The sequence below is a fragment of the Dermacentor albipictus genome, chromosome 1, assembly GCF_038994185.2.
Source record: "Dermacentor albipictus isolate Rhodes 1998 colony chromosome 1, USDA_Dalb.pri_finalv2, whole genome shotgun sequence".
NCBI lineage: Eukaryota > Metazoa > Arthropoda > Arachnida > Ixodida > Ixodidae > Dermacentor > Dermacentor albipictus.
In genome coordinates this window covers 357,144,943-357,163,979 of record NC_091821.1, presented here as the reverse complement: position 1 = coordinate 357,163,979, position 19,037 = coordinate 357,144,943, and the positions used below count along the sequence as shown (strand labels likewise).

At 47.7% G+C, this 19,037-nt stretch overlaps 1 protein-coding gene across 1 annotated transcript in view; it reads right to left on the bottom strand.

Moving 5' to 3' along the window:
* The window catches only part of LOC135902109 (neprilysin-1-like), a 36,327-nt gene that overhangs the window by 9,637 nt on the left and 7,653 nt on the right, over nt 1-19,037 (bottom strand). The window contains exons 4-6 of the mRNA XM_065432022.2: nt 10,448-10,665; nt 9,289-9,508; nt 1,871-2,113 (exon numbers count right to left, since the gene is read on the bottom strand). Of these exons, the coding sequence (XP_065288094.1) occupies nt 1,871-2,113; nt 9,289-9,508; nt 10,448-10,665 (681 nt within the window). The remainder of the gene's footprint in view (nt 1-1,870; nt 2,114-9,288; nt 9,509-10,447; nt 10,666-19,037) is intronic.

Sequence of the window (19,037 nt, the reverse complement as noted above, 5' to 3'; positions counted from 1 at the left end):
GCATTGCCGTCTTACATAGTCTTCAGTTGAGATAATTCCTGCCGGCTTGCTGCGAGTCGGTGATTATGGCCAAAGACTCTCCCGAGAGTTGCCTGTGGCTACCGCTAGAGCAACAGTGGCCTCTTCAGCCTCTGTGGGCTTGCTGTCTCTGACAATGATGCTGGCGAGTTCTCTGCACGCAGAGTCCACTGCCGTACCAACAGTCGCTGATCATCTTGCACAACAAATTGCGTCCACGTATTCCACGTCCGCTCCGTCCGCAAATCCTTTTTCTAGACTCTTGGCTCTCCCTTCCCTTCTGACTCGATGCAGTACTGGGTGCATGTGACATGTTAATCGGGAGCACGGTATCGTAATTTGGACGTCTATAAACTCTCTGATGTTCTCGAGGCAAGCTCGGCAGCCGATTTTCTTTAATGGAGATCTGCCGGTCTTCCTTAGTAAGAGCCATTCAATTTGGGATTTGAGCTACGCGTCCTGATGTTCTAAGTGGCTGTTGGTAACGGCGAGGTCCATCACCTTGGTCGTAGAGGTCCGCTTGGGGCCACCTTATAAGCTTTGCGAAGCGTGGCCTCTACCTGTTAGCTTTCTGATTGAAGGAAGTCCTGATACAGCAGACAGTACATAGCCCTGCTGGCGACGAGGGCTCGCACAAGTCTCGCCGTAAATTCTTCCTGGAGCCCTCTTCTTCATTTGCGACTCTGGTGGTCATGTGAATCACCTGGGCCCTGGATTTGGATACGAGTCTGAGCGTGGTGTCTACTCTGTGGTTAGACTGCAGTCACATACCCAGTATTCCTGCCCATCAAGCGTAACCTCCAGCTTGAGTGATTTGTCGTATCGCCTTCTGCGTATTCTTATTATTTCACACTTATTCGGTAGGCAGGCTAGGCGGCATTCTTTGGTGTACTGATTCACACAGTCCACCTACTCATGAAGCTGTCAGTTTTTGTCCCACCGAACCCTCGTTGACCCACACCATGATGGCGTCGGCATACACAGCGTTCCAATTGCCTGGGAATCTGTCAAGCCGTTCGGGAAGTCTGGACATGGCCATATTGAAAGCTATCGGGGAGACCAAACGCACTCTGAGGTGAGCCCTTGTTAGGCATCCTGATTCTATCAGACCTCACGTCACCCATGTCGGTTGTGGCTGTTCTATCGGTCAGAAAAGCCATGGCATATCCGTGAATCTTCTGACCGCAGCCTAATCGACTCAGTCCCTCGAGGACTGCGTCGTGACTCTCGTTGTCAAAGGCCCCCTTTATATCGAGGGCCATGAATACGTCTTCTTCGTGAGATGGTGGTCTGGTCAAGACTTCTTCCTCGAGTAGGAGGAGGACATCTTGAGTCGAGATATTGGCGGAATCCGAACGTTGTCTTGGGTAGAAGATCATTACATTCGAGATAGCCCTGGAGCCGCGTGACCCCCACTCGCTCGTAGAATTTTCCGAAATACGGCATTAGCGATATGGTTCGCAGGTTCTCGAAGTCCGGTTTTTTCAGAGGCTCAGGGATGACCATGGTCTGCGCGTGTTTCCCCATCCTGAGGCACCGTTCCCGCTTACCACACGAATCTATGCGAAAACGACCAGGTGATGTGCAGCCCGACCATAATGGAAAGCTAATAACAAAAAAAGAAACTTATCCGATGGTTTTCATTTTCTCCCTTCGATTATGTGTGACACTGGTATTATTCATTCACAGACGACAAGTTATATAGCTATAACCTTGCTTAGTGACCGCCCACGTCAGGATAGCGCCCTGCAGTTTCAAATAGCAACGCTTTAGTGCTTTCTTACTATTCCGAGTCTAATGCCTGCCTAGCTTTGTCGGCACGGCTACACACAAACGAAATTCAGTCACTCACGTCTTCCATAGGCAGCAGAAAGATGGTCTTGATGGTTCGCAGGCTTTCTACTATCTGGAACCGGCCCGATGCCTCCAACAGCTCGGCCATCTTGGACGCCACGTCGTGGATTACCACGTCCGCTGCCGCAGATGTGCTGGTGTTCGCTGCTGTGTCAGAAGCGCGGGCGTACGCGGAAGCGACGGCTAGAGGCATTTCGCGGTTAACCATGTTCATGCAGTGCCGGGAGCGTCTGTCTTGCACCTGGTAGAGCATAAAAAGTTTCGCAAACTTTAGCTCTGTGGATATGAAGATTAGCTTCAATGGTCTGGCGAGTGCACACGCAAGGTGTCTCAACTAAGTGCCCAACACGCTTCTCAACAAATACAGACTGTAAATACAGACTGACCCACAGTTTTGGTCACCTAACTAAATGCCTACAAAATTTGCAACACATGACCCAACGATGAATCCAACAACCATTGCGTTGCTGTATTTTGTGCATTTTATTCTCAGTTTCTTCCTTCTTTTTTTTTTTGTCCTTAAGTTCGAACGCCTTTTTGCTCACCACGCTTGTAGAAAGTTGTAGGGCGCAAGGGAAAGTACAAGGAGAAAACACTTCTGACAAGCTTACTCTCGTTGATGCAAATAAGCTAGACTCAACGTCGGGGAATGTTGCGGCATTTTTCTTTTATTGCGATAGTATTATATGCCGCATTACGCGAAAATCTGCCGTTGTAGTCAGCGGCGTGACCGAATGATGGTACCAAAAATGGCCGATGGCAAAGATTGAAACCATATAAAAATATATTCGAATTGACGTCAGATTTCTCAGTGAGGTTCCTGTAAACAAAGTAAATTAATGCCTTTGAGAAGAATATTAGGGAATTCCGGTCTGAGCATGCTTCCCCGACCCCACGGCGGCTTCTTTTTTTCTTTCCCGCGAAGTCTTTATTTTTCTAACATAGCAAGTACCATGCACTGAAGCGTTTATTTCACAGGTTCCCTAACAGAAAGAGAGAGGGAATCACACATCTTCATGAAGACCAGTCTTTGCTGCAGGCACTTCTGCCACGCCTGCCATCTCTTGCTAAGCTCATCTTAAACGTTAAGCAGAGAACTTGTACACGCAAAGGCATCACACAAGTGCGTGTACATCGGTTTCCCGTTTTCTAGAGCTAGGATGCAGTCAGTTCGTGATCACCAAATTGCATGCGAGCCTAGTAACATCAGGTTTTCAACACTGCTGTTATCTTTTTTTGTATTCCACTGTAAGAAACTTTACATCTTCCAAATTCGGGTATATCTGTACATCAAACACAACTCGTATGTTGTGCCAAAAGTGTGCTGCATTCGTACAAAAATAAAGGAGTGTTGCAACGATTCTGGATAGAAGTAGAGCGCCCAGTTCGTTGACCACAGCACAAAAGAAACCTAGTTACTTCACCATGTTTTGACGTGTAAAACTTCAAGATGAAACTTAACAAAAATCCTTAATCACTGTTTTCAAAGGATATTTTGGAATACGCTTGAAAAGTCAGGCTTCAGCTGGCTTCCATATCGAGACCGATACAATGGTGGTAGGAATAGTATATCTATAGCGTTCCAATGGAGCCTCTTCCGTTTTACATTCTTTAGGTACACTTGAGAAAAACGCTGTTCAAAGAATCAAGCTGCCTGTTCCACCTCCCTGTATCTTACGGTGCGCGCCCGTGGGACTCCTTAGGCACCATTAATCAACTCACCGGAGTACCCACCGTCTAGCTTTTTGAAAGAGTGATGTATAGTACGATTAGTATGCTTGTTCTTGTTTGTTTGTTTGTTTGTTTGTTTGTTTGTTTGTTTGTTTGTTTGTTTGTTTGTTTGTTTGTTTGTTTTGAAAAAACAAGGTGCCTGTGGACCTTTAGTTTTGCCTCTAAGTTTGCAAGCCCTAGGCCTCCTTTCAGATTACATAAAAATAAGTTAGTGCGCCTCATGGGCTGAAAACTAGACTCCCAAATAAATGCTGCGCAAAATCTATGTACTAGATTCACGTGTACCGGCAAACAGGGGAATACTTGCGCCGAGTACCATACAGCTGGGATGAGCACACTATTGCACACAAGGGCTCTGTTCATAAGTGGGACAGTTCTCCTGTGCCACTGTTGCACTTTCGCCGCGAGAGTCACTTCGAATTGTATTCTGTCCATTCTGTTGGCAGTATCAAAGCACACACCGAGGTAGCCGATTATTTCAGACGTCCACTTCATCTCTAGGAAGGTGGTTGGCTTCGAGTTCCATACACCTAGCCATGCACCCGCGCACTTGTCACAATTCACTTTAGCACCAGACACTTTACAAAAGTTCATGACATGCTGCATTCCTTGGTGGACATTTTTAGGGGCACACATAAGCGTCCAGCGTAGGCGAGGACTTACAGAGAGGTATCTGCCAAACTGAAGCCTGTTGTGTCACCGTCGTTCAGAACTATTCGGTACAGGGATTCCAAGTACAGAGCAAAAGTAGCTGGTGACATGCGACATCATTGCCTAACGGATCTGTTGAGCTCTATTGTCGGTATTGTATTGCCGTTGATTGCCACACGCGTCGATACTTGTCTGTAGCAGGCACTTATATATTTAAGATGCCGGTACCCAATGTTGCAAGCCTTAAGCGAGGTGAAGAGAAGTCGTGCTACTCTGTCGAAAGCCTTGCTCAGATCGACTTGCAAAATTGCAAGCCTGGCTCCATCAATGGAGGTGACTTAGCACAGTATCCGCATGGCATGCAGATTATCGCTGATACGGCGTCCTTTGATGCCGTATGATTGATGGTTCCCGAATGCTGTTCCGAGGGCAAAGTCAAGCCGTCTAGCTATAACTTGAGCTAAAATTTTGTAATTGGTCGTTAAACGACTAATGGGGCGGAAATCGCTCACTGTTGGCACTTGCCTTGATTGCTTCTTCGGCAGTAAGGCAATAAGACCTCGTCGCATAGATGGCGGCATCAATTCTCGTTTCCACATGTCATCGTACACGTCACGTAGTAATGAAACTAATTCTGGAGAAAATTTCTTGTAAAAATCAGTGCTGAGCACATCAACTTTTGGCGATTCCCTTGGTTTTAATTTACGTATGGCTCATTCTGCTTAGCTCTCTGATATGCACTCATTCGTTTGCTGTTCTGTCTCTTCATTTATGCAATTTAACGTTGAAGCATATTTTTGCAAGAGTTCACGGTCGCATGTGTTACTTTATATACGAAGAGGTCCTTGCATGCTTGGGTAAAATCATCCTCGATGTCATTTTGGGGTGTCAGAAGGCTGTCGCCACCTTGTAGTGCTTCTAGTCTGTTTTTCTTGCCCCGTTGTCTTTCGTTTGCTTTGAAAATCTTGAGTGATTCCTCATCTCTCTGCTGTGATCACAGGGCCTTTCTACTCCTTATCCAGTATTGACAGCAACTGCCCTTTGCACTCTTCGATCTCTATGTAGAAGTACCTGAGTGGCAGCTTTCGGCTACGATAAGATTTTTCAGAGTTTGCATAATAATCAGCTTTTCGCTTTTCTTTAGTGCCGCTTTTTCCTCACCTTTTGTGAGTAGAAATATCCTACATTCTTCTTTTAACTCTTACCACAAAATGGAGTCTACCTTTTCTCCGTTCGTTCTTTCCTTGATTAGATTCCTAATGTTGTCCCATATCTTTTGTCATCCAGCAGACTCTCATCCAGCTTCCACAACTGCCATTCCTTGCGCCTCCGTCTAGTTCTTTCCTTTTCTTCTAATATGGCTGTGACAAATACATGATGTGAAAATGTCACGGGCTTCACCTTATAACGCACGCTGTACTATGACAGATCGCTAGACACGTAAAACCGATCAAAGCTTGAGTGGCAGTCACCTTGCCAATGTGTAAAACCATCGTTATTTCCTCGCGCAAGTTCGGTAACATCCTTCAAGTCATAGTCACACAATAGCTTCAGGAGCTCTGGTAGGCTTGCATCTGGAGATCGTTTTTTGAAGAATCAGAAGCACGTAAAACACAATTAAAGTATCTGGCAAATATGGTACGGCACGGTGAGTCAATATGCCAGCTGCCTATGGCCTGAGAAGAATTCTTTTCGGAGCGATGCTTCATTCGGAGCCTGAATCGAAATGAGACTGTATGATTCATTCCGGTAAACTAAATCCACCCTGCATAAACAGCTGTTTCGGTCCTTGGCCCACTCGGGGTCAAGGGTAGTACAAGCTGAATGCCTTTTTTACCAAAATGGCTGTCCCTACACTGTGTGGAAAAGCAGGTAAAAATAAAACGAGTAATGGTTGCGAACTAAGTGGTTCATCTCTTCCAACTGCACACTCGATGAAAGTTTAGTCTCCTGAATAAATGCAATGTCAACATTCTCCTGTAACAGTAGACTTAGAAACCACTGTTTCCTCCTGTTGGACCAAGCTCACGCAGCTTTAGGTAAGCCATATTGAGATAAAAAATGCTGCCTCTCCCGTAATCCAGAGTAGATGTAAGCATGAGGTGGCCACCGGCAAAGCAGATTGGTTGGAGATGGTAATAACCACAATCTTAAAATGAATGTAGTGCCTGTGCGCGACGGCACACCCCACCACACCACACCACACCACGCCATACTGTGCACTGGTCCATATGGATGCAATAGCTTCCGTTACAGATAGAACCTCATTGCAAGTCTCGTCTCGGTCAAACAGCCATCCGTGGTGCACCGGACACTACTGGCTTGGATGCTGCCGGCGCGGTCGGCGTGCCAAACGCGCCGGACGCGCCACGGACCTCGCGTACCGCTGCCGTTGAAAAGAGCACAGGGAACTTTGTCTCAGCGCCAAAAGATGACAATCAAGTATATAGTGCCGTCTATCTGAGTTTTGAACGTCGCTATTGGAAATGACAAGCAAAACTTCAACGCACTAGAAATTACAGCTTGAGTGATATAGTGAAGAAACATTTGGAAGAGCTCGGAAGCAATATTTTTTTCAACTTGTTTTGGAAGTAACTGGCGTATGTAATGCGGTCTTTACTGGTTGCCCGGATGTTCTCGTTTGAGTGCCCGGATAATGGCTCTGGCTTTTGACTCAAGGTCACTCGAAGGTCGCCGACAACGGGAGCTAAAAGCATTTCATGCTTAAAACTTCCCTTACTCCAGCCAATCTTACGTATCTTTGAGGTGCGATCTTCACAGGTCACAAGGAACGCTTGCGGTGTTTCTCCATGAAAGGTATCCGAGGAGCCCTGTTACCACGATTCCTTTCATGGCCGCGTACGATTTTACTTTCGGTTCCACGCTTCTCATCTCTGCACTCCTCCCTGATGTGCCTTGGTCCTCGTCCGAACAAAGCCGAGGCATCCTCGCCGCCATAGAGCTTGCGTCCCCTGGTTCTGACTCCAATGATAGGTACGCCTCCGGCATCCCCGCTTCCATCAGAAGGTTCATGTGCCCAAACGCTGCTGGCGTCTTGGGCGTTCTGCTATCAGGTCCACAGTTCCTTCCTCCATCGCAGCGACCGCGTCTTCTGACGCCACTGGCGTCTCCGGGCGTTCTGGTGCTGCTTCTGGGCAGATCACTTCGGCCGCCGTTGGCGACTGCACTGGAACTGAAGGGCACGGAGCTTCAAACACTGCGCTGCATTCTTTTTCCTGCTCCCCCGAAGTTCTATCTGTTATTACAGACACAGAAGGTGAAACTACTGCCGAATCATTCACCGGAGAAACGGCGTTCTCAGTTTCTTTTTGCGTGGCTGGTGTTTCAGGTTCAGGCACTCCTAAGAAAAAGTAATGTTACGAGGCTGCAATGTTTCTACAGCTTCACCTTCATCCGTGAGCGCCTCCGTATCGTCGTTCTCGACATGTTCCCGTGTCATGGTTGCGTATTTTTTCCTGCAGTCGTCGGCTTCATGGCCAGACTTACGGCATTCATAACACTGCGGGATACGGCAATCCTTTCTTATAGGGCCCGATCTCTTGCATCTTAGACACCGCGGTGATCTTCCAGGCACAATTACAGGAGTATTGCTGCCCAGCATACGAATCTGATGCGGGAGCATTTCGACAGTAAACTCGTGTTTCATTTTCAATATCACCGACCTTGATGAGGTTCGGTCTGCCTAGAATTTTCCGGTCAGCCACGCTTCCCTCCTCACTTCCTCAATTTTATCAATTTGGCTGCAGTGCTTTTCGTATGGCGTCGTCACTGGTATGGTAAGGAAACCAATGGAGCTTGACTCTCACCTGACTGTCGTTGGCATCCACAACATCTTTTACCTTTTATGCGCAGTTTCCTGCCTTCTCCAAGCACTTGCTTCGCGGCCATTGAATATGTCGTTAGCGCCCAGACATGATTCACCTGGTAAGCTACAATGGACGCCACATCCTTGACTACTTGTAGTCATTCAGTCTCTTTTTCGAAAGTCGTTGATTCGGAATGGCCTAGCATGACACATACCAATGTAGAAATGTAGTGTTCAGGGAAGCGTTCCCACTTGGCACTTGGAGCAGAATAACCTTGTAGTCGGCAGCAGCAACCGTAGTACCGCGGCCCGTGGTTGTTAACACAGCCCAGAGAGTGCACATGATACCAGCGTCCGACGCACGCGAGAGCTGACTATGAAATGCCTTCGACACCACGGCGACGCCACGTTGACTAATGGAGAATTCGGCAAATCGCACCGGCGCACACTGGGGTGCCCTGGGGCGACGTTTATTGGACGAAACGGCGCATTAGGGCGCCCCGATGCGCACAGGTGCGATTTACTGAATTCGCCATAAATGTGTGACCTGTAATGCGTGCGTCATTGCGCACGTGACCCCGCAACCAGTGGGTAGGAGGGGACGCCACGTGATGAGTGAGTAAAGTTAGTTTACGAAATAAAAAGCAGTATTTTCCAATTGAATGCCGCTGAGCGGTCCTTAGAGTTATGAACTCCTTGCGGGCAAGCGAGAGAGTTGAGACGCTTGACGGCGCTTTCATTTGGCCTGAAGCGCAGTTAAAACGCAGACAACAGCTTGCGCGGACAAGAAATGCGCAGAAAAAGATATTTCACCAAAGCCACTACAATGCTTTCGTATTCCCACACGTAAGCAGTCTTAGTTGCCTCTACCGATCTTTTTTTTTATTTAAGGGGCTTGTTCTCATGTAAAAGCAAGAAAAAAAGTCGCAAAACACCTTATGAAATCTTAGTAGCACATAATGGCATAAGACTAAAAGCACCGATGACTCGGATTCAAGGAGCCTGGTGTATTGTAAGAAAACATAGTTGGCTTCCTTGGCATGTCACCTAAAATTGAAAAACATTTTTTCACACTTTCGGCGTTCGTAAACTGCCTTCAAACGCAGCGCCAGTCTCCATGTAATTTGTTTAATGTTTTGCGGCACAGTTATTCAGCTGGCCGTATGACCAGTATGACATCCATTGTAATGACGACAAGGATAGCCCACCTCGACCTCATCGAGCAAGGGTGTCACGTTGAGAGGGGAGAGCTTGCGCAGTACGAGCCATGCGGCGATCACTGAAGCGTCGTCGGTCATTTTGAGCACGAAGTGCTCGAGCGCCGTCAGCAGCGTCGATGACTGCACAGAGGGCGTCACCTGTCGGCCAGCCACCTTCGACGCCACCTGGCGCCATGTCTCTGCACTTATGTGAGTGCCGGACCAGAGGCTGCGAGCAATAGTTTATTGTCATGCATTGAAATGTTTACATATCACGTATACATTCAGATGCAGTGGAGCATGACACATATGAGATCGCTCGACGAGGAAGTCAACGCGCGACATTCCCTTTGTTTTTTGCTACGAGGAAGCATTAGTTTAGCCGCTTTTTTGTCTCTGTCAGCGACAATATGACATTGGCGCTTTCTATACTACAAGTAAATGTTAATTTTGCGGTAGTAGTACTGAATGATTAAGCATAAAAAAGCGTATGTAAACGACGTACAAAACTGCGAGTCGTATTCCTGAACCTCGCCTTCCTCTTCGGTACATATCATCATCATCAACAGCAGCTCTCTTCAGTGTCTTCTATTTCGCTCTGGCTTAAAAGCTTCCACAGTAAACGGCTCCCTCACAGAGTACGGTCTGTACAAAAGCGGGAACTTCCGCTCTGTGTTCTGTATTAGTTTCTAACCGATCCACCCCCCCCCCCCCCGTCTTCAGATTTGTGTAAACTGTATCATCCCAACTTTCGGATGCCAACCAGCGTTGATCGTTCCTGTAGAGCTGAGTATCGTCGCGTAAGCTTGATATGGGAAATTTTCTAGATCAGGAAAACTACGTGCGCAACAAATTAATAACGAATACCTAAAGACTACAAGAAAGATTAACTGAGATAAACTACACTGATTTGGCCCACGTCTTAAAGACTAACACGTTAGAGGGTGAAATACAAGAAGTTACCAAAAAATGCCTAACAGTGTCACTTTCATATTTACAAGCATGGCTTTCCAATTTGAGCCCCTCGAGGTGGTAGTACCACCTCTCTGCTTTTTTACAGCCATGGCAACCACATAAATAAAGCAGGAGCGTGGGCAGCTACAACCGAGTTGGGACAGGCTTAAATAAACCGATAGAGAAGAAAATGGCGGTGATGGCGTCGTCTCACCTGGTGTTCGAGATGAGTGCACTCAGGAGGCGATCTGCACTGGCGACGCTTCGGACGACACTAAAGGCCTGCTGTCGACCCCCAGGCCAGCGAAACCCGGCCACCACAGTGAGGAGCGCCTCGTTGTACTTCTCCGAGCGCTGCAGTTCGGTTCGGGCCTCGAGCCAGTTGGACAGCTCGTCACTGCTTCGCACGGTCAGCACCAGCAAGCCATTCGGCTGCGCGGTCACGATGGAAAACGCTCAAAAATCTTGTGGATGCCAGCAGATTAGCGAATGCACATACTACAAGAAATCATAAAAGCATGTGCTTGCCCCGCTCCCACCTCCTCCCCTGTCAGAAGGGAGGGTGGGGGAGGCAAAGTAGGGGCATTTGTCTCCCTCCCCCTCACTTTTGAAAGAGGGAAATGTCTGCTGCACACTGGAAAATCCAGCAAGCAACAGCCGAAGCCAAGATCTCTTTTCTTTTTCAGAATAGCGCTCGTGTAAATATGCTTTTTGTTTATTAAGTATCCCCTGCTTTGACAGCTAAGGTTGTTTTTCCGGCATCGCCTCCACGCACGGTAGCAGATGACGTTCGACCGTCCGCACTAAGCAGTTCTTCGCAGTGCGAACCGCCTGCTGGACGCGCCTTGCACGCCTGCATTGCAGAGAAGGCTGTCGCCGGGCAGGCCAAAGCAAGTTCATTTTACGCCACTTGCATCATCCATTGTTTGTTTGGGCCGTCTAACCTAACCATCTTAGAAAATACAAAATCAACATTGCTTTTTATAATTTAATGATCAGTCATCAGTGTTGCCATTTTAAAAATTTTGTCACTAGATTTAGCGACTTGTCTGTTTAGCGACACAGTTTTACGCTTAGCGACAGGTGACTTTTCTTTAGCGACTGTGATGAGCAATTGGCCAATTCAAAACAAAAACAACTTGAATGGCTTTAAGCGCTACGGGCACTACGGCGTCACTGAATGCATTCTGTTGGTGGACGTTCACAAGCGTAGCAGTAAACTAATTCACGAAAACCAATTTTGTATGATCGGAACACTGATGTTATATTCAGTACAGTCATTATAAGTGTGTGTGTGTGTGTGTGTGTGTGTGTGTGTGTGTGTGTGTGTGTGTGTGTGTGTGTGTGTGTGTGTGTGTGTGTGTGTGTGTGTGTGTGTGTGTGTCTGTGTCTGTGTGTGTGTGTTGCTGTTGTTGTTGTTGTTGTTGTTGTTGTTGTTGTTGTTGTTGTTGTTGTTGTTGTTCACGCCTATTTTTCATGTTACAGCCAATAGAAAAAACTTACTAAACGACCGCCTTGCCACTGTCGGTACGTGCAGCTCTCCCACTCGATGGACAACTCGCTGACGTACGAATACGATGCTAGGCGGGAGCTTGAAAAGCAATACTATAGTGCATGCACACCTGCATGTAAAGCCGGCTTCTCCGTTATAATGTCCCTCGTGGGAGGAAGCCTGATTCAGCCATGGCATTCGCTAGACGGGCTTTTACGCTGTATCGGAAATACAGACGGCTCGTGATAATACGAACTCAAGTCATACAAACCTTGGGTTAACTCATCCCAGCCTGACTTTTTTAGTTGCTGCGACATATGTTTAGTGCATTTTGAAGCCGCCTAATTAAGTAAGGTTTCATGCAATTCAAACGTTATGGATTCATGTAGGGAGTGAGGGTCAGAGCAACGCACCCTAAAACGCCTAATAAGACGTTGATAAGGAATCTAGAATCAAAACGTAGCACATGCTTAATCTCGATGCCAGCTGCTACGATTCGGCAGGCAACACCTCTATCTCTCTTCTATTTTTAGCCGCTCTAGTGATGTGACATAACAAAGAAATATGCCCGATGATGTTTCCAACGGTACCTCACTAACTGTCACTCAGAACTCACCAGAATTGTGCCCATTGACATACTGTGGGAAACAATCGCACGTAAAGCTGGCCATCTATAGCATTCTTGGCGTCTCGCAAATGAGTGTTAACGGATGGCGCGACATGTCCGTGTAAGGCGAGCAGCTGTGTGTGACGCGAGCGTGCGTGTGACGGCGAAGACAAGGCGACGGCGACGAGGACGGCTTGATGGCGATGGCCTGGCGACTTAGCTGTAGCACTCCCGGGAATGAACGCTATACTTATGTTCTGATGCAACCTACGCCGACTGCGAATGTTGCATTGAGCAAACCGGGTTGATCTCGTAAGCGATGTGTGCTATGTCGTCTCGCTTGTCACATATCGTCTCAAAGGAGTATGCCTGCCTCAGCGAAGGATCGGACCAACTTGCACACTCTCTCTTTTATAAGCCAATTGTTGACGTGCGACCGGACGTGCGTCTCAAAGCGCTACAACTTGCTGAGGGAAGGAGAGCGGTAAGGTTGCTACTCATTCGTGCCACGCATTCGCCCGTGGTCTAACGATTAGAGCATCGGGCAAAGGGCTGCGGCGACCCAGTTTCACATCAGATACGTAGCTGTTCCTTGAAGCTAAACATTTCGACAGAATTGCCTGTCTGGTTGGGAAATTGATTAGAACTTGAGACTGACTCCAACCAAATAACTGAATTTTATTAGCCCGACGTTTCGGAGCCCATTCGGCTCCTTCTTCAAGGGGTTGTTCTTCGGGGGGTGGCGGTGTGCCGCTTTTAAAGCGTCTTTTTTGAAGAAAGGAGGGGGGGGAACACGGGAGGTGGGGAGACACTCCACAGACGGAAAGGTGGGGGGGAACAAAAGGAAAGGGGGTTTGTGTTGTTGACCGCTTCCAAGGTGCTGCGATGACCGGTGCTGGGTGGAGTGCTCACGAGGGTGCCCTTGATGGGCCGCGGGGGTGGGGAGGGGGGGGGGGAGGTTACAGGGTCGCGCCGACGTTCTGTGTTGGTGAAACGAGCGGGAGTCTATCTGGCTGTGCGTCCTTTTCTTCTTTTCGTCGTGTCGCCAAGGCCATGGACATAGACCGAGGGTAGGTTGCCCTTCACACGGTTTATGTTATTCTCCGTATTCTGAATGTGCCATGACTCCAGTAGTAGTCTCTTTCGCCAGTTCGTTTCTGTTTGAAGGATTTCAGTTTCCTTGAAAGCAATTTTGTGGTCGGCGACTTCAGAGTGTTCAGCGACGGCGCTGCGAATACGGTTGAATGTCCTGACGTCGTTCTCGTGTTGTCTGATCCTTTCTTTTAGATTTTTCGTTTCCCCGATGTACGACGCCGGACAGTCAGCACAACTGATTTTGTAGACGACGCCTTGAGCTTTTTCTTTTGGTGGACGATCTTTTGGTTTAGGGAGGAGGATATTGAAAGTGTTTATTGGTTTGTGCGCCACTTTGAGGCCTTCTTTTTTTAATATTCGGCTGAGCGCTTCGCTGGTACCTCTGATGTACGGGATGGACACTCGCTTCTGGGGTTGGGGAGAAGTAAACGGCTGAAGGTCCCGCATTTTGCTTCTTCTTTTTTGTTTTCTGGTTGTCTTTCGAATGAAGTCATCTGTGTAGCCATTCCTCTTAAGTTCGTTGAGAACCGTTCTCTTTTCTTTCTTTAGATCCGATTCCGATGAGGAATGAGTTTCGGCTCGTTTGAATAAAGAATTTACAACAGACGCCTTGTGGTTTGCCGGATGGTCGGATTGGAAATGAAGATAGCGGCCTGTGTGGGTTGGTTTTCGGTAGACTGAAAATTTTAGAATGCCGTCTTTTCGTGTAACTTGTACATCTAAGAATGGGAGTGATCCGTTCTGTTCGCGCTCATATGTGAACTGTATATCCGGGTCTATGGAGTTTAAGTGTTTCTGCAAGTTTTCGACTTGGTTCGTCTTCACGATGCAAAAACAATCATCCACGTACCTGAGGAAGACTTTTGGTTTCGGGAAAAAAGTATTTAAAGCTCCCTCCTCGATGCTCTCCATAGTCAAGTTAGCCATGGCAACGGAAATTGAGGCCCCCATAGGAGTTCCTTTAACCTGTTTGTAGTAGCTGCCTCGGAAGGTGAAATAGGTATTGGACAGGCACAGTTCGAGAAGGCGGCAGATCTCGTCTACACTCAAAGGGGTTCTCTCACTGAGCGTATCGTCACGTTCCAGTGCATCTCTAGTTGCGGAAACAGCCAACTTAATGGGTACTCTTGTGAACAGAGAGATTACATCAAAAGAGACCAGACATTCATCATCTTCGATACGGATTTTTGATGTGAGTTGGATGAAATTCTCGGAGTCGCGCACGTGCGATGCTGTCCTTCCGGTGAGTGGTGATATGATCTGATGCAAGTAAGTTGATAGTGATCGTAGTGGGGAACACGAAAAGTCTACGATAGGTCGTAAGGGGATTCCGGGTTTATGGAGTTTTGGCAAGCCGTAGAAAGCTGGAGCGGATCCGTTCCTACAGATTAATTTTAGGTAGAGATTTCGAGAATTTGGGTGGCTGCGGAATATTTCAATCAGCGTCTTGTTCAGCAACGACTGAGTTCTCGTAGTGGGGTCCTTCTTTAGTCTCTCGTAATCTTGGCTGTCAAGTAGGGCGGACGCCTTATCCTCGTAGTCCTTTATGTTCAAAACAACGGTTGAGTTCCCCTTGTCCGCCGGTAGGATCACAATGTTGGTATCTTCTTTCAGCGTTCTCACTGCTTTTATTTCGTCGGAAGTTAAGTTGCGTTCTCTTCTGCGGTTGTTATTGGACCTTATTATGCCGATTGCTTTCAGTCTGACCTGTTCCCGCACTTTGGGGTCTAGTTGCTGGATGCCGCTCTCAAGGGCGGCGATCATCTTGGGGAGGGGTGGGTTATCTGTCGTAACATTGAATTTTTGACCTTTTGCCAGGATTGAAGTTTCTTCGCTTGTGAGCTTTCTCGATGATAAATTGGTTACTGTGTGCTTGTTTAACACTCCTGTTTTCTCGTTTTCGTTGATTAGGGAAGAGAATTTCTTCTTCTGCGTTTGACTGTGTTTCATTTCCTCTGAGGACGCTACGGCCTTTGCAAACGATTCAATTGATGAAAAGAGATGGGGTACCTTGTGTTCAAGTTGTCTTCTGGCGAAGAACGCGTCGACTTCTTTCTTCCGGATCAACATGTGGCACTCATGTATCCGTGCTGTCACCAATCTTTGCTGGGCCTTGTCGATGATGTCCCGGCCTTCTGGTGTGTTGATTGGTTGGCGTAGCTGGAGACTTCGTGGCACGACGTTCTTGTCTTTGCATTTCCGGGTGAAGTCTAGGTGTGTCTTGAAGGTGGATATTCCTTTCACTGCTTTTATATAGTTCTTTGCAAGTTGCACTGCCTCTAGCCCGAAGTCTGCACGTAAAGACTTGAAGCTAAACATTTCGACAGAATTGCCTGTCTGGTTGGGAAATTGATTAGAACTTGAGACTGACTCCAACCAAATAACTGAATTTTATTAGCCCGACGTTTCGGAGCCCATTCGGCTCCTTCTTCAGGGGGTTGTTCTTCGGGGGGTGGCGGTGTGCCGCTTTTAAAGCGTCTTTTTTGAAGAAAGGAGGGGGGGGGAACACGGGAGGTGGGGAGACACTCCACAGACGGAAAGGTGGGGGGAACAAAAGGAAAGGGGGGTTTGTGTTGTTGACCGCTTCCAAGGTGCTGCGATGACCGGTGCTGGGTGGAGTGCTCACGAGGGTGCCCTTGATGGGCCGCGGGGGGGGGGGGGGGAGGTTACAGGGTCGCGCCGACGTTCTGTGTTGGTGAAACGAGCGGGAGTCTATCTGGCTGTGCGTCCTTTTCTTCTTTTCGTCGTGTCGCCAAGGCCATGGACATAGACCGAGGGTAGGTTGCCCTTCACACGGTTTATGTTATTCTCCGTATTCTGAATGTGCCATGACTCCAGTAGTAGTCTCTTTCGCCAGTTCGTTTCTGTTTGAAGGATTTCAGTTTCCTTGAAAGCAATTTTGTGGTCGGCGACTTCAGAGTGTTCAGCGACGGCGCTGCGAATACGGTTGAATGTCCTGACGTCGTTCTCGTGTTGTCTGATTGAAATATTGATTGAAATTGATTGATTGAATATTGATTGATTGAATTGAAATATTCCGCAGCCACCCAAATTCTCGAAATCTCTACCTAAAATTAATCTGTAGGAACGGATCCGCTCCAGCTTTCTACGGCTTGCCAAAACTCCATAAACCCGGAATCCCCTTACGACCTATCGTAGACTTTTCGTGTTCCCCACTACGATCACTATCAACTTACTTGCATCAGATCATATCACCACTCACCGGAAGGACAGCATCGCACGTGCGCGACTCCGAGAATTTCATCCAACTCACATCAAAAATCCGTATCGAAGATGATGAATGTCTGGTCTCTTTTGATGTAATCTCTCTGTTCACAAGAGTACCCATTAAGTTGGCTGTTTCCGCAACTAGAGATGCACTGGAACGTGACGATACGCTCAGTGAGAGAACCCCTTTGAGTGTAGACGAGATCTGCCGCCTTCTCGAACTGTGCCTGTCCAATACCTATTTCACCTTCCGAGGCAGCTACTACAAACAGGTTAAAGGAACTCCTATGGGGGCCTCAATTTCCGTTGCCATGGCTAACTTGACTATGGAGAGCATCGAGGAGGGAGCTTTAAATACTTTTTTCCCGAAACCAAAAGTCTTCCTCAGGTACGTGGATGATTGTTTTTGCATCGTGAAGACGAACCAAGTCGAAAACTTGCAGAAACACTTAAACTCCATAGACCCGGATATACAGTTCACATATGAGCGCGAACAGAACGGATCACTCCCATTCTTAGATGTACAAGTTACACGAAAAGACGGCATTCTAAAATTTTCAGTCTACCGAAAACCAACCCACACAGGCCGCTATCTTCATTTCCAATCCGACCATCCGGCAAACCACAAGGCGTCTGTTGTAAATTCTTTATTCAAACGAGCCGAAACTCATTCCTCATCGGAATCGGATCTAAAGAAAGAAAAGAGAACGGTTCTCAACGAACTTAAGAGGAATGGCTACACAGATGACTTCATTCGAAAGACAACCAGAAAACAAAAAAGAAGAAGCAAAATGCGGGACCTTCAGCCGTTTACTTCTCCCCAACCCCAGAAGCGAGTGTCCATCCCGTACATCAGAGGTACCAGCGAAGCGCTCAGCCGAATATTAAAAAAAGAAGGCCTCAAAGTGGCGCACAAACCAATAAACACTTTCAATATCCTCCTCCCTAAACCAAAAGATCGTCCACCAAAAGAAAAAGCTCAAGGCGTCGTCTACAAAATCAGTTGTGCTGACTGTCCGGCGTCGTACATCGGGGAAACCAAAAATCTAAAAGAAAGGATCAGACAACACGAGAACGACGTCAGGACATTCAACCGTATTCGCAGCGCCGTCGCTGAACACTCTGAAGTCGCCGACCACAAAATTGCTTTCAAGGAAACTGAAATCCTTCAAACAGAAACGAACTGGAGAAAGAGACTACTACTGGAGTCATGGCACATTCAGAATACGGAGAATAACATAAACCGTGTGAAGGGCAACCTACCCTCGGTCTATGTCCATGGCCTTGGCGACACGACGAAAAGAAGAAAAGGACGCACAGCCAGATAGACTCCCGCTCGTTTCACCAACACAGAACGTCGGCGCGACCCTGTAACCTCCCCCCCCCCCCCCGCGGCCCATCAAGGGCACCCTCGTGAGCACTCCACCCAGCACCGGTCATCGCAGCACCTTGGAAGCGGTCAACAACACAAACCCCCCTTTCCTTTTGTTCCCCCCCACCTTTCCGTCTGTGGAGTGTCTCCCCACCTCCCGTGTTCCCCCCCCTCCTTTCTTCAAAAAAGACGCTTTAAAAGCGGCACACCGCCACCCCCCGAAGAACAACCCCCTGAAGAAGGAGCCGAATGGGCTCCGAAACGTCGGGCTAATAAAATTCAGTTATTTGGTTGGAGTCAGTCTCAAGTTCTAATCAATTTCCCAACCAGACAGGCAATTCTGTCGAAATGTTTAGCTTCAAGTCTTTACGTGCAGACTTCGGGCTAGAGGCAGTGCAACTTGCAAAGAACTATATAAAAGCAGTGAAAGGAATATCCACCTTCAAGACACACCTAGACTTCACCCGGAAATGCAAAGACAAGAACGTCGTGCCACGAAGTCTCCAGCTACGCCAACCAATCAACACACCAGAAGGCCGGGACATCATCGACAAGGCCCAGCAAAGATTGGTGACAGCACGGATACATGAGTGCCACATGTTGATCCGGAAGAAAGAAGTCGACGCGTTCTTCGCCAGAAGACAACTTGAACACAAGGTACCCCATCTCTTTTCATCAATTGAATCGTTTGCAAAGGCCGTAGCGTCCTCAGAGGAAATGAAACACAGTCAAACGCAGAAGAAGAAATTCTCTTCCCTAATCAACGAAAACGAGAAAACAGGAGTGTTAAACAAGCACACAGTAACCAATTTATCATCGAGAAAGCTCACAAGCGAAGAAACTTCAATCCTGGCAAAAGGTCAAAAATTCAATGTTACGACAGATAACCCACCCCTCCCCAAGATGATCGCCGCCCTTGAGAGCGGCATCCAGCAACTAGACCCCAAAGTGCGGGAACAGGTCAGACTGAAAGCAATCGGCATAATAAGGTCCAATAACAACCGCAGAAG